General features: G+C 37.4%; 1 protein-coding gene across 2 annotated transcripts; it reads right to left on the bottom strand.

Annotated features, from left to right (window-relative positions):
* Positions 1-1159: 1159 nt before the first annotated feature.
* On the bottom strand, positions 1160-3712 carry LOC131257014 (PAN domain-containing protein At5g03700). Of its 2 annotated transcripts, XM_058258169.1 has the most exons (3): positions 3305-3712; positions 2414-2435; positions 1160-2284 (listed from the first exon to the last, which is right to left on the bottom strand). In XM_058258169.1, the coding sequence occupies exons 1-3, from the start codon at positions 3686-3688 to the stop codon at positions 1443-1445; spliced, it is 1248 nt and encodes a 415-aa protein (XP_058114152.1). In that variant the 5' UTR covers positions 3689-3712; the 3' UTR covers positions 1160-1442. The 2 variants fall into 2 exon arrangements, with proteins under 2 accessions (XP_058114152.1, XP_058114151.1); XM_058258168.1 differs by having other exon boundaries at positions 1160-2435.
* Positions 3713-15146: the final 11434 nt, after the last annotated feature.

The following is a 15146-nucleotide window of genomic DNA, read 5'->3' as shown; positions in this document are numbered from 1 at the left end:
GAGCCATGGGATGGACCTGCACTTATATCATGTAAAGTTTGTGCTGGAACTGCTTCATGCTTTAATGATTCTGCATGTGACATGAGTATTTTGAACTTATATTTATTGTATAAATGCAGTTACTGATTGCCGCTATCTTGGAGCGACATTGGACCGGAATGGATTGCACCCCGGTCGCTTTTACATCACACATAGTGGACACGTGATCATGGCCAGTGAGGTTGGTGTTGTAGACATCTGCCAGAAGATGTGGCTAAGAAACGAAAACATCTGATCGGTCCTGAAGGGGACCTTACTGAAACAGTTCATGTGGAAGGCTAGGAAAGAAAGACATTCGTAGTTTGTTTTGAAAACTTTAAATAGACCATTAATTGTTTTGTTGATATTGTGCTGATTGTTGTCTTGATGAATGTTAAATGGGTGAAATATACACAGGTTCAATCATTTGTTGATTATGATATTGTTAGCTTTGGTTGATAGAGAAATGAGGTTAAAAAGTGAATTTAGCCTCGGTTGATGTCAAAAGAGGCTAAATCCATCTTTAGACTCAGTTTTGCCTTGGTTATCTAAACAGAGACTACAACTCTCGTAGCTAAAGGCTTTAGCCTTGATTGTTGAGAATTGAGGTTAAAAATAGTTTTAGCTTCGGTTGGAGGCAATTGAGGCTAAATTTGGATTTAGTCTCAGTTGGAAACAATGGAGGCTAAAATTTTGATTTAGCCTCATTTCGAGAAAACTGAAGCTAAAAAGGTTCTTTTAGCTTCACTTGAAGAACTAAGGCTATAAAAGTCATTTTAGTCTCGGTTGCTAAAACTGAGGTTAAAGCCTTTAGCCACGGGAGTTTCAACCTCGGTTTGGATAACTGAGGCTAAAGGCTATAGCCTCAGTTTTTAACCTTTTTAGCCACAGTTTCGAACTGAGGCTAAAGCCCCCTTTTCTTGTAGTGAACCGTGTGGTGAATTATCTATATTAATTTGACTTTAGCGATGAGTTTGTTATCATTGTTTGTTTTACCTGGACATCAATTGTAAAAATGATAGTTTATCTTTGCCGGTGTCTTTTAATGTATTTAACTTTCAATTGAAATGGGAACGAAGGATGATTTATTTTGAAATTGGAAAACAAACACATGCATAACTATAATTACACCACAAATATAAGTGTTTGACCCTTATTTTTTCCATTCCTTATCTGCCTGTGTTTATTTGGAAAACTTTTCCAATGTGGGAACAAAATAGCTAGAATGGGATTAAGAATGACGTTTGTTTCATTAGAAACTTGAGCATCTGCAGCAGTGATGTTATGTAATCTTTCAGTTGGAGATGCAGCTTCCGATTGTAGTGTTAGAACGCAGTAACTTGGTTCATGATTCCTTGAATCAACTGATGGTGAAACTTCAAATTACTTGAATTACTGCAAGCATCATTATCAAAGATAACAAGTTAAGTGTTCTCACTTGTCATATCTTTTCCTCTTTTCTTTTTAAGAAAGTAGAACACCAATCCCCCAAAAATCAAAACAACAGCTACACCATCAACCACTCCACCTAAAAGCAGGAGTAGTTTCCTGATACTGAAACAACTCCCACAGTTGGCATTTGTTTCCTTTGGAACCTTAACTAGATAACTCATCCCAATTTCCTTCTCAACCTCTTTCACTCCTCCCACCAACTCATAGAGAAAACATTCTTGTTGATTGCTGCTGTTGGAAAATAAAACTGCTGAGCATGTGCAATCCTCCGTGCACAAGCTCACACACTCTTCCTTGCTGACATTAACGTTTTGGGGTATTCCCCGTAAAACACTAGTCACACCCAGTAATTGTACCATCTTTGTAGCATCACCGCTGCCACAGAACCCAGCAGAAAATGCCTCATCACACTCAGATTGAACTCTTTTTGGCCATTTTGAAAATCCCATACACGTACAGGTGCTTGAGGAACTGCATATACCATAGGGCCCGCATGTGAGGGGAAGATCACATGTGCTGTTAAGTAGTTGAAATGAGGCTTCAAACTTTCCTGAATGAGGTGAATAGTAATAAAATCTCAAGTTTCCTGTCTTACTCAGGGCTAAAAATCTTATGGGCTCTTGTCCATTGGTGGGAACCTGCGCAATCTTGTGGTATTGACTATTGAAAAGCTTTAATCCCTTCGAACCCAGTTCGGCGAATGAGATGCTCCGGTTTTTATTAGGCTTGAATTCCCAGTATGAATAGTTGCGGCTGTTGGAGTACAAGTACATGGCTATCTTGTCGTGTCGAATTTGGAGAGAATAATATGATGCTGAATTAGCAGAAAAAGAAGTGAGTTGAGCAGGAGCATAGAGGCGTTGGTGCCATAGTATGATGTCTGCAGGAAAGTCGAAGCTCTGCCATTTTGTATTGTTTTCAATGTCTATTAAAATGAGATTACCTGTCCTTTGTAACTGTAACATCTACACAAGAAATGGACAGTATAATTAATTAAATATCACAATATATATACGTATATAATAAAATTCTGCTGCTTTCTCAAAGTAATGGCTCGGTATATTCAAATTCTGTTTTTCAAGACTATGCTCCCTGGGCATGGGCCATGATGGTGCCTCTATTTTCTGTTCCAATCCATCATAATGTTGTTTAATTCAACAAATCTTGGTATTTCCTAACCCAGGCATGCGTCACTGATATGCATGTTTGCTAGCGGGTAAAAGGCTCAGGGCTTATAATTCAAAATTGTATTGAAAAGAGGAGAGATGAGCATTGAGCCTCAGCAAGTGTATGGTTTTCTTCTATAACATGCACATAAACACATACGATCCGTACACGTCTATTATCCCGTTGTCTAACATGTTGATCTGATGGTCAACTAGTTCACATTCAATAGAGACATAGCTAAATATGTGACCCTTTCTGGTTTTGCCACTTAAAATGTGATTTAATCTCATTTTAATTTATAGTAATTTGAATTTGAGATCTTTGCAAGGACTAAAAAGTAATCTTTGATAATTAACCCCTAATTTATATATAGGCTATGATATCTAATCCATAGTTATTGTTAACTTAAAAATGAGATGAAATCATTTTTAAATGGCAACAAAATAGGGCCAGAGATTTCAAAGGCATCCATCCCCCCACCCAAAGCTGGGTCTTATCATATCAATGGTTATACACACTTAAAACATTTGCTAATGAGCACCTAATAATTACTACTGATTGGGTAAACTTGTTATAGAAAGAAAAAGAAGAAAAAATAAATAAATTATAGTTGATTTGTATCTTTAACTCATGGAGTTGGAAAAATTGAAACTTTTTTTTTTTTTACCTTCACACCTTGTCCATAGCTACCAATCCTCCATCCGATCCGTCCACTCGTATCACTCAACTGCAACACCCCAGTTTCCAATAGCTCCAGCACACAACTCCCTGTTGGATAAAAATGTGAGAAGCGGCCTGAATTCCATACTTTCTGCTCTCCGAGAAAAACTGCCAATTCACACAAATATTTCCCATCAAAGGTGTCAACGCTCAATGCAGCCTTGAAGTCAGGTACCGTCTCACCGGCATGGATGAAAAAGGCTTTTCCTTGAAGAAAACTCGGGTCATATTTACGAGGAACCGGGACAATAATTTGATTTCCGATCGAAAGATGGGAGTCACAAAGGCCATGCAAGAGAAGATGAAAAAGGATTCCTGTTAGGACACCCATTTTTGAGAGATAGTATAGAGCATATCAGTTTTGGTTGGTAAAAGGTTGGGGAGGAGAGTCCCACGCATTTATTGTTGTTTTTTTTTTTTTTTAAAAAATAATAATTAATTAATTAATTAATTAAATTTATTTTTTAACTGTCATCTTTATTAATTTTATTCAAAGGATTTTATGAAATGACACCTTTAAAATTTTTTTTTTTTTCTTTTTCTTTCCTTTCTTTAGATGTTATTTTACCACTTCCCAATTAAATTCAAGTAATGGTCATTAGCTTATTTATGAAAATGATACAAATTATCACTAACACCTGGTCATATCCTCTCATACATATTGATGGAAGTTTTTGCTGTCCATCATCTTGAAACAGTCTAAACCTCTGTCTACCAATTTTTTATTTTTTATTTTTTAACCTGTCTTTGAATGGTTCAGTGCGTTATCCATGTACTTTTGAATATTCTAATATCCAATTTCACTAACTAATTAGTTTTCCCTGGTTCAGATGTTGTCTAAATGTCTTGTTGGAATAGTCGGGTTAGTGAACGGTCTAGATCATTGTCCCACCTTTGTTACTTTTAAAGAGTATTTTGATGTTTTTCAGAAATAACTAAATCACTATAACTTAAATATAAAAGAAAGTGATAAAATAATAATTCCTTCAAAGTAGAGTGGTGATATCTAAAGATAAATGTTTTAGGTAGTGCCGTCTAATTAAGTAAAAAGAAAAAAGGAAAGATGGCCCATGGGTAAAAATCCCTTCACTCAAAGGCGGTGTAACTGACTCTTTGGTGGGCCTTCTGAAACATTTCTTCTTTGGTCCCCGTGAGAAGTTTTCTTTTAATAATGGGCTTGTAATCATTCGATTTTGACAACAGAGCCGTCTGTCAATGGGTGGCTGTATGCCTAAGCTGAGCTTGTCTGCTGTTGCCACGTGTACCATTACGAGAATGGTAAGTGAACCACAGTGAGGACAATTCTTTTCTAATAGTGGAAGCCACGTGACCACAAAGAAAAAATCTCTTTTGACCGTATCAGCATTTATAGCTGTACGCAAGCCGATTTACCTCAGAGAGGTCGCTCGACTCGACACAATTTGAAACTAGTTGGAGAGAATCTACCTAATTTTTCGAACCGACTTCGAGCTTGGGTAAGCTCGATTCGGCTAAGGATTGAAGCCCAACTCAAATCAAACTCAGGTCAAACCAATTTGATGACTTGGTTATTTTGATATTGATGTTGTCCGCCATGTGTTTAATGAAATGGCTCAACCAAGTGTTAGCTAGTGACGAAGAAGGTAGGGATATGAAATAAATACCCTTGTATTTGGATTTTGATATTGCTTTCTTAGTGTTTAATAAAATACATGTGAACTACTGTTGTTGTTTTACATATCATGAGAAATTGAAAATGCATTCTATATGTTTGAGAAAATGTCGCACAGGCTCAATTTTGCCTTGAACTCAGCTCGAATTAGCCCGAGCTACTAACCGAACCAAGCCAAGTTGGCTAGTCAAGCTCGATGACTGAGCCGAGCCGATTTCTAGCTGGCGTCAACTAGTGGCTGAGCCAAGTCGAGCTTGGCAGAGCTCAAGTCGGTTCAACTTGTGTACAGCTCTAACTAGCATCCTAGCATCATTGTATGGTCAATTCTTCAAAGAGATTGGACCTTCCAAATATTCTGAGTGTAGCCATCTGACATGCTTTGGAAAGTTTTTCAGACCAAATTGCCCTTTGTCCTTGGATAAGTAGTTGTACAGCTTTGAATGAAGAAGTCAAGTGTTATTTCAATCATGAAAAAGTGACGTGGACGGAAGTTTTCATTATGCCCATTGGAATGTATATCGAATCCTTTCATTTTGTTTGAAGCCATTTATTTTTATAGGAAGATGTTAGTGTCTTGCTGACACCATCTCTCTGTGGCCCAAACCTAATAACCAGTAATGGTGTCTGTTCTATACGAAATATTTTCCTGTGGTATGGTCAATGTGACTGACAGATATGGATCATTCTTCTAATCATGGGCATCCATCAAATTCTAAGGATAGTAGATGGAGTGGATGAAGTGGATTCTGCACATATGTGATAGAGTACCCCAAGCTACATTGTACGTGAGATGATAGAAAGGGCTAAACGTTGCCTTTATTCACTTTTATAGAGCTCCTTCTTTCTTCTTTTTCCTAAAAAGTGAAGATCATCTGAAAGCTTCTTCCACCACGAGCTTAGCATTTTATTTTAGTCTTTTGTTAAGTATAGGATGATCGAAGTGGAGAAGTGATTTCTACAGACTAAGGGTCATGGTGATCACTTAGTAAGGCGTGATGGTCAAAATGTGAAGGGTCAAACTCGACAACTAGAAATTGATAACCTCGACCCTATAAATTTGAAAAGGTGAAAGTTTTGGTTGTCACAACCTTATTAGTACAGTTGTCAAACTTGACCATTGACAATTGACAACCACAACCCTTGATAGTTGAAGACCCTTGACAGTTGAAAATCACGACCCTCAATCGACCCTTCAAGAATTCAAACCTTGACCATTGACAGTTGACAACCATAAACCTTGACAATTGACAACTACAAGCCTTGACAATTGACAACCTTGACCCTTGTCAGTTGACAATCATGACCTTTAACAGATGACAACCTCGAACCATCACGTTGTCAAACCTCGACCATGGTTAGTTGAAAACCACGACCCTTGAAGAATTTAAACCTCGACCATGGTCAGCTGAAAACCATGACCCTTGACAGATGACAACCATGACCCTTCGTATTTGACAACCACGACCCTTAACAGATGACAACCACGACCCATCATGTTTGACAACCACGACTCTTAACAGATGACAACCACGAACCATCATATTTGACAACCATGACTCTTCCTATTTGACGATCACGACCCTTAACAGATGACAACCACGACCCTTCATATTTGACAATTATGACTATTAACATATGACAACTATGACCCTTAATAGATGACAACCACGACCTTTCATATTTGACAACCATGACCCTTAATAGATGACAACCATGACCCTTAACTTATGACTGACATAACACCTAGATCCATAGCTCAACTGGCAGACTGAGTGGAGATACCTCGTTTCAACACTTGAGGTCTTGGTTGAAAGTGCCCTGGTTTGTCAATTAGCGTGAGTGTTGAGTCAGCAAGCCAAGTGAGCCCCATAGGAAGATTGTTCAAGTGTCTGCCTCAACTGGATGTGTACCCGAACTCATCAAAGGTAAACTTAGCCTCACATCCCATGTCCCAAAACACCAGGTATATGAAACCCTTAAAAATGAATAGAACATCTTAGGGTTTAAGGTGAGAAAACTATTTTGCAAAATCAGAAAAATCTCTAAGTTTTCTGCCCTTGTCGATTTATCGACACATGGTTTGATGAGATCGAACCCTGTTATCGATATCCTCGAAACTGACTCGATAATATCGAATTGAAGACTTCTGATGTCCAGCAACTACAAAGAACTCTAGACTCAATTATCGATGAATCGATGGACTGTTCGATATCATCGAATTTTGAATCTCAAGTCCATCGAGACGTCTCAATAAAATCGACATCTGGTCAGTTGTGTCCAATATATTGCTAAGGCAAATCATGTGATTCTCGATATATCAAAGAGAGCCTCGATTTCCTTGAAATTCAAATCTCGATGATATCAATAGACCTTCGATGATATCGAATTGGGACACAAAACTATCTAGCAAGTTTTTAGGTAAAATCGTTCAAGTATCAAGGATCTCTCGATAAAATCGATTTTCAAATATCAATCATATTGAGATAGTGTCAATGTCATCAAAATAGGACACAATATATCCAGCAAGCTTATAGGAAAATTCCTTTAAAATATCGATGAATCGACATTGTCATCGATATTCAAATTTCGATGATATTAAGGGATGCTCGATCATGTCAAATACCTGTTAAGTTTAAAAGGTAACTGCTCTCTTATTTTCAAATGTTGAGGAATTGAACCTTGTTTCGATTATATCAGAGTTCGAAATCCGATGACATCGAAGAGTGTTCAATTTCCTCAACCAGCTGGCAAAAAGGTTCAAAAGAGTTTGACAGATCGAGTTCGTGTCATCGAGTGGCCATTCGATGCTATCGAGAGTATACACTCGATGATATCGAACCCTGCTCGATGATATCGAACTCTATAAAAAATATGACTGTTTTATATCCGTTGGAACTTTTTGCTTATTTAATGAGAGCTTGCCTTTGTTTGTTTGTAGAGAAAATAGATAGAGCTTTTGAGTGTTTAAATCTAGATCATATACCCTAAGCCTTTTCTCTCATGGGAGTTCATCCTCCAATCCACTCTCATCATTGACATTCAATAGAGTAGATTGGGGAATGAACTTACACATTCAAGGATCTTATAACTACCATCTTAATGGCAAATCATTGAGCTAGGATACCTTGAATGCATAGATGATTGGAATCACTCTGTTTCTCAAATAGGAAAATATTTAATAGAGTTAAATTCCATCATAACCTTGACCCAACTTATCGCCTTACATTAGAGCATCATCTGTGTTGCGGTTCAAGGGAGTTGAAGATTCTTTGTCATCAAAGAAGGAAATCTTCATCAACGTGCTTAATAGGGCTCATCTACTTATCTGTAAGTCATTAGAGGCCAGAGACCCTTTTGATCATTCCTTTTGTAGGATTGGGTCAAAGGTGCTTCTCACCCCTTTCAAGTCCTCATAGGAGGCCTCCAACGGGAGTGTACGTAGGGGTGCTTTGTGTTGACCCTTGCTCTGTGAAGAGCATAAACTTAGGTCCTTGACCTGTGTGGTCTAAAACCTGGGTGTTGTGTGTTGACCCTTGCTCATGGGAGCATAAACTGGTAGGTTCCTTGTGTGGATCCTTGGCCTATGTGGCTTAAAATCTGGGTGCTGTGTGTTGACATTTGCTCCTGTGTGGGGCATAAACTTATGTCGTGGAGACATGTTAAAGTTAGCTTAGTATAGACTGTACTGGTTTGAGGTGAACCTGATTTGAAACCTCCATTAGTGAGATCCGGTACACTCAAGGGTTGAGTGCGTCCGCCGAAAGTGGAGTAGACAGGTAGTCGAACCACTATAAAAATGACTGTGTTTGAGATTACCATTTACTTCTACTGTTTGTGTGATTTCTCTAATTGTTTTCATATTGCATATGCACATGATTTTCTGGAACTAAGTAGAATCACACATCACACACAGTCATATCCATCATGAACTATGTTATACATCTTGTTTATCTTTTGAATAGTTTTGTGATTGGATCCTCTATTTGGCTTGGAAGCCATTAGAGTTATTTTGAAGAAATCTTGATACTTACATATTTATTCAGGATAGGGCTGATAGGTTTTAAATTATCATAAAATATTAAAAAGTCCTATTCACCCCCTTCTAGGACATCTTGGCATATTCCTACTTCAACTTAAGCGGTCATTATCACAATTTCATTAGTATCGATCCTTAGCGGGGGTGGCTAACATGGAGTGTGTGTACTGACACGAGTGTGTACTAACAAGCTAACCCCCCCCCCCCAAAAAAAAAAAATAAAAAATAAAAAAATAACTTATGACAACGACGACCCTTAACATATGACAACCATGACCCTTAACAGATGACAGCCACAACCCTTTATATTTGACAACCATGACCCTTAACAGATAACAACCACGTCCCTTAATAGATGATAACCTTGACCCTTAACAGATGACAACCTTGACCCTTCATTTCTGATAAGATGTACCCGTTTATTTTTATTGCAGGTTAACCCATTTTAGAAGAATATGGCTCGTCGGTCCATCCTATGCTATTATGATGAAGAGAGTGTATAAAAAAGAAAATTTTTTGTATATCGGTGGGGACTCAAAAGGAGTTGTTATGAGAGATGATATTACGTATCAGTAGCTCCTACATAAAATGCATCATGTTATGAAGACTACACAAAATGAATTTGATTTGATGATTAAGGTTGTGTATGGTGAGGCAGTATGTGGATTACTCCATCCATCTAAAATCAAAGACAATGAAGATCTCGAAGCATATATGCTATTCTGTGGACGTTCACAACCCCAAGTGTAGGGTCGTGATGTAGTAATAACTCGATAAGAACAAGGTCAAATCCACAGGGAATGGGGAACACGGTCTAGAACTAATCTAAATTTAATTTGATTAATCTGCATTTTTAATCCAGCGAGATTAAAAAACTTTTGATTAATAAAGATAAAAGACTAAGGATCCAAGAATCCACCTATAGCAATCTCAATATTAATCTACTCGATTCAATGATAACTCAATTGGAATTGAAGTCCTATCCTATCCAATTAGGTGATGAAGTAATTAAACCAAACATGAACTCTTCATTGACCTAGCCACACATGAAAGAGTATTGTGATGATTAGAAGGGTTCCATCATCCTACCATGCCTAGGAGACAATGGTGAATAACAGGATTTTCCAATCTCACAATCTCAAAATAGGAAAAGAAGATATTCAAAGTCATCACAACATTTATTGTAATTTGAGTCATAACAAATCATAGAAGACTAAAAATATTTCTTAAATCAACTAAATATTAATGAAGTTCAACATAAACTTGAATCACAGTAAGATAAACATTAAAATAAACTATAGGTTTCACCCCTTAGCTTTAGCTAAGAGATTAGCCTAAGAAGCTAACATCCTAAAAGAATAACAAAAAAATTAACTAGAAACTGTGAAGAAATTGAAGTAGAAGAATGTTGTCAGCGCTCCACATAGGCCTTCTCTCCCTTTCCAAACCCTAGAAGATTCTTTAGAACGTCCTAGGACCCATATTTATAGTTGTGGAGCTCCACCTTTCGCACCGTCCTACAAATTTCGCAAATCGACTTTGGATTTACCCACTTCTGTTACACTTCAGTCGGACCAAAGTCATGTCTGAAATTTATGTACAGAGTATTTAGGTCGGACCAAGTCCAACCGAAATCTCGAGCCGAAGTTGGCTTCGGTCAGACCGAAGTTAGCTCGGGTTGGACCGAATTAAGCCTGAAATTCTTAATTTCTTGCTGGACAGTTTTCTGCGATTTTGGTTGGACCAAAGTTGGATCAGTTCGAACCGAATTACAGTTTAAAAATCACGATTCTTGCTGGACTGTTTTGTGCACTTTCGGTCGGACCGAAGTTGACTCAAGTCGAACCAAACTGTTTATTTTTTCTTTTGTTTGACTTGTGTTTTTGCCAATCTTTTCTCCATCCTCTACACTTGCTTTTCTTGGATCTTTGGCATGTGAATTCTTCATTAATAACTTCCAAATCTCCGAACCTTACTTTGTGATCTTTTGAGCATTAAATCACCGCTTTCATCTTTGTTTTCAAATCAAGATCTCAAATTCACCTTGTAAGAGAAACATGTATGAATATAGTGATTAAGCATCATCATATTCAATAAATCAAGGTATAAATGGCGGAAAATATGCAATATTTGAGTCTCAACACACCCTCCAACTAGCATTTTGCTAATCCCAAGCAAAGCATGCATGAAGTAATAATCAATCCTCAAGTTTCAAAACCTCTCTTGGAAAATAACCTTTTGTGCAATCAAGTATGAATGAGTAGAATTTCAAAGATGAGAGAATGAAAATTAAAAACTTGGAGCTGAATCTCATGAGTAAACAATTGCATCAAGTCTTCCTTCATCAATTAACTAATAGTATAAGTTCATATATCAATTTCCTAATGTGCTGGTGATCCTTAACCTACTTTTCATAGAAAAAAAAACTATTGTTTCATTATGTCAGCAATGCACATCAATTCAAGGCAATTAGATTAACACAAGCTCTGATTTCGAACTTATCCCCTTTTTCCTTTTTTTTTTTCCAGTTTTTTATTTTATATTGCCGACCCTTTTTTATATTAATTTCAGTCTTTTTATTCTTTTTTAGAGAATTTCTCATTTGAATACATGACCTTTTTGTCGATCTCACTGTTTTTTAACTGGTTTTCTCTTCTTTTAAGGTGGATGAAGATCTCCAGACTTGGTTCTCAATGCTTCTCAGTTATATACATATTAACAATCAGAAATTTTAGTATTCTCCATAGAAAATAAATCAAGTGTGAATGTGTGAATCAGATCAAAGTGATATTTGAACTTTTCTTTTAGTCAATCACTTGAAAGGACTTAGCGATGGTCTACTTAGTTGATCAAACTCCATCAATTCAAAAATCAAACTTTTAATCATATTATCGTACTCAAAATGTTCTGAATTACGCAAACTATTACTTCCAAACAAGTCTTTTTAACTTGAAAAATTGAAAATTTTCAAAAATTTTGCTCGAGACATAAGAAAACACTGATTAGTTTACCTAATCTACACCCTCAACCTAAAATCTACATTATCCTTAATGTATAAACATATGCAATGAGAGAAATTAAGAGCAATGAAAATAAAGGGGAGTAGATGAAAAGTACCTGTGAAGTAAATACGATCTTCTAATAAAATGCGGTTCTAGTTACTAAATTACTAAACCATGAACAACAAATTAATCCTAAGAAAGCAAATAAATTCTAGTCCTAAACTAGGAAAGCAGGGGAAAATTACTCAATCATGTAGTAAGGTTCCTCCTCCGGCCAGTATTTTGATAAATTTCTTAGTAGGTTTTTCAACAAGATCATCCAAAAGCCATTTTTATTGTAGGGTTGGATGCCCTGGAGCATGAATGTCTAGAGAAATTTATGGACCTCAGTAAAAAAATTTCTTTTAATCCCTTGAGGTATCCAAAGTATATACGATTCACCTATGATAGAAAAGTTTTCAATGTTAGTACACCGTGGTGAATCAGAGACTATAAGTAGGTGAAATTCAAAAAATTCTCATCAGGCAGTGTAGTCTCAACACATTCCAAAGTTTCATATTTCGGTTCAGATTTCAGTTCCTCCTCCTTTAATGGTAAATATTCTGGATTTGTGGAAGGAGGTGCTTTAGAAGAATTATTACCTCAGTCAGTATCGACTACCGAGGTATTGTCTTGCAAGGCGTCCAAATGTGCCAAGAAAACTTCTAAAGAGTCGAGAGATTCAATTGAGAGGGACTCGTTTTCCACATTGAGGTTTATGTTGATATGCCCAAGGACTCCATCTTCTTTTAGGGTAGCGGGAAACATACTCTCTTGATCTTCATCTTGGTGAGAGTGATTCATCACCGGATATATCTTACCTTGCCTTGCATCAGTAGATTGAAAATCAGAAGGCAAAGATTTAATATGAAGACTCGGTTCCTTGATACTAATTAGTAGAAGCTTTGTATTGTTAAGGGATGACTTCTCAAATTGTGGCCTCCACTGGGTAGTTTCAAATAATGGAGTTGTATTAAGCAAGTCCTCCATCTCCCTAATCATATTATAATCTAAATCAAGGGAGTGGGTCGAGCATGCCTTAAAAGAGTTGTGAGGTTCAGTTAAAAGGGGCTCATCCTCCACATTAAAATTAGGCGTGTCATGTAAGTGGAGTAGATCATTATGGTCGACAACTCTCTATACGTCTTAATCATTTACCAGGACTATAATTGAGATCGATTCCAGGGAAATTTGAGCTATATACTCATGATTGCCATCCAACTCTGCATCATTTTGTAATTCAGTACAGTTCACAAATGAGTTGGGATCACTTTCCTCACATTGTGTGTGTAGATTGGGTTGAGGCTCGAATAAACTAGCCTCTTTCTCCTTTTGAGGTCAAGTGTGTCATGGGGGTGGAGTGAGTCAACATCACTATATTTAAAAAATACCCATGTCTTTTGATCATTACTTTGAACAATCATCGAGATCGACTCTTTGGGAAATTAAACTATATACTCATTAACATAATCTGACTCCTCATTCTCAATTTCAGTATTCTCTATAAACAAGTTATGATTACTTTTCTTGCATTGTGATTATAGATTGGGTTGAGGCTAGGATAACCTAGCCTCTTCCTCCTCATTGAGGCGCGATTCAATTACTTTTAATGATTTCCTAATGTCTGCAACGAATTGGTTGATTTGTTCTTAAGCATCCATGTATTTCTGAAGTGAACTCTCTTGAATTATTTCTGGTTGAATCTCAAAGGTAGGGGATCTAAGAGAATAGTCACTATAATCGATTGTTGGTTCATGTAAGACCCCATCCATTCTGTACCATTTTCTATGTTTATGCGATGATGGTCGAAACCCTTGGCAAGACTTGAACTAGCCATGTATAGTGCACACCTAATTGACTGAAAACCCAAGACTTCGAAACCCTTGCCATATCAACTGTCCCGTCACTGTGGTCGCAAAGGTACCACCCGTGCATCTGTACGACGCTCTGTTAGTGAGATACGCTGCGAATAATTGTTGATGTATCATGTGCGCATGGCGTCATATATTTCATCGCACAACACATGCTATGCACACATGCACCATGCCACACATGGGTGAGAGAATCTCTACCCATGTGTGTGATGTCACACACCCATACCACCCCTCTCTCATGTGTATCCAAAGTCAACCCTTCTCCATACAACACCTTATGCATGATGTCATCATGCCATACTACCCTATGTCTCATTTAATCCACCATTAAGTCCTAATCATACATTACTTGCCATAATCCTTGCTTAAGGCAATCATAACTACATTAATCTAACCTAACCACAATTTTAGCAAATTCTCTACAAATACCCCTTCAATCCTCAACATTTCCACCATTTTCCTACCATAAGAGAGAGGAGTGATCTTGGTGGGCCATCAATCCCATCCCTCCCATCCATCTCAACCATCCACCTAGTTCATCAAGGTGAGTACACCCTCCTCACTCATTCTTATTTTAATTTCCTTGTGTTTATGTATGGTGGAGATGGTGTTGATGATGAAGATAATATGATTGTTGGAGAGAAAAATTATAATAATGATAATGATATGATTAATGGTGTGGATGCATAGGAGAAGACATACAAAATTAATTTGTTATAGACTTTATGTGGGACCCATTGATAGTGGGCCTCACCAGAATTCTTGTATGCCATCCAAACTGTCCAAGTATGGTCCATTGGGCTAGCCAAACTCACACACACCCATGCACACACGTGCACACAACATCTACATAAAAAAAGAAGGCTGGACGCCCTAGTTGTCAGCATCCCAGCTGCTTGAAATAGGGGCAGGGGCTGTGGCACCAAAACGCCCCCCCATGACGTATGCATTTGATCCACACCATCCATCCAATTTCCCATATCATTTTAGGCCTTAAGCTGAAAAATGAAGCCAATCCAAATCTCTGGTAGGCCACACCATTGAAAATCGTCTTAATAGTGATATTTACTATTAAATCTATTAGGGCCCACTGTAATGTTTCTGTACGCCTAAACATACTGAATATTGGACTCATTGGGCTTGCCACGACTTGAAGAACCCTATAGATGGAGTGGATCATCTTGATA

The sequence above is a fragment of the Magnolia sinica genome, chromosome 9 (genome assembly GCF_029962835.1).
Source record: "Magnolia sinica isolate HGM2019 chromosome 9, MsV1, whole genome shotgun sequence".
Taxonomy (NCBI): Eukaryota; Viridiplantae; Streptophyta; class Magnoliopsida; order Magnoliales; family Magnoliaceae; genus Magnolia; species Magnolia sinica.
Note: the sequence above shows the minus strand (reverse complement) of the source record. Positions and strands in the feature narration are given on the sequence as shown.

Bases quoted from the DNA above. Each gene is read 5' to 3' on its own strand.
- LOC131257014 (XM_058258168.1), bottom strand. From the start codon at position 3,688: ATGGGTGTCCTAACAGGAATCCTTTTTCATCTTCTCTTGCATGGCCTT. The intron at 2,436-3,304 runs GTAAAAAAAAAA...TTTCTTGTGTAG, and splicing joins GCTATGGACAAGGTGTGAAG to ATGTTACAGTTACAAAGGAC.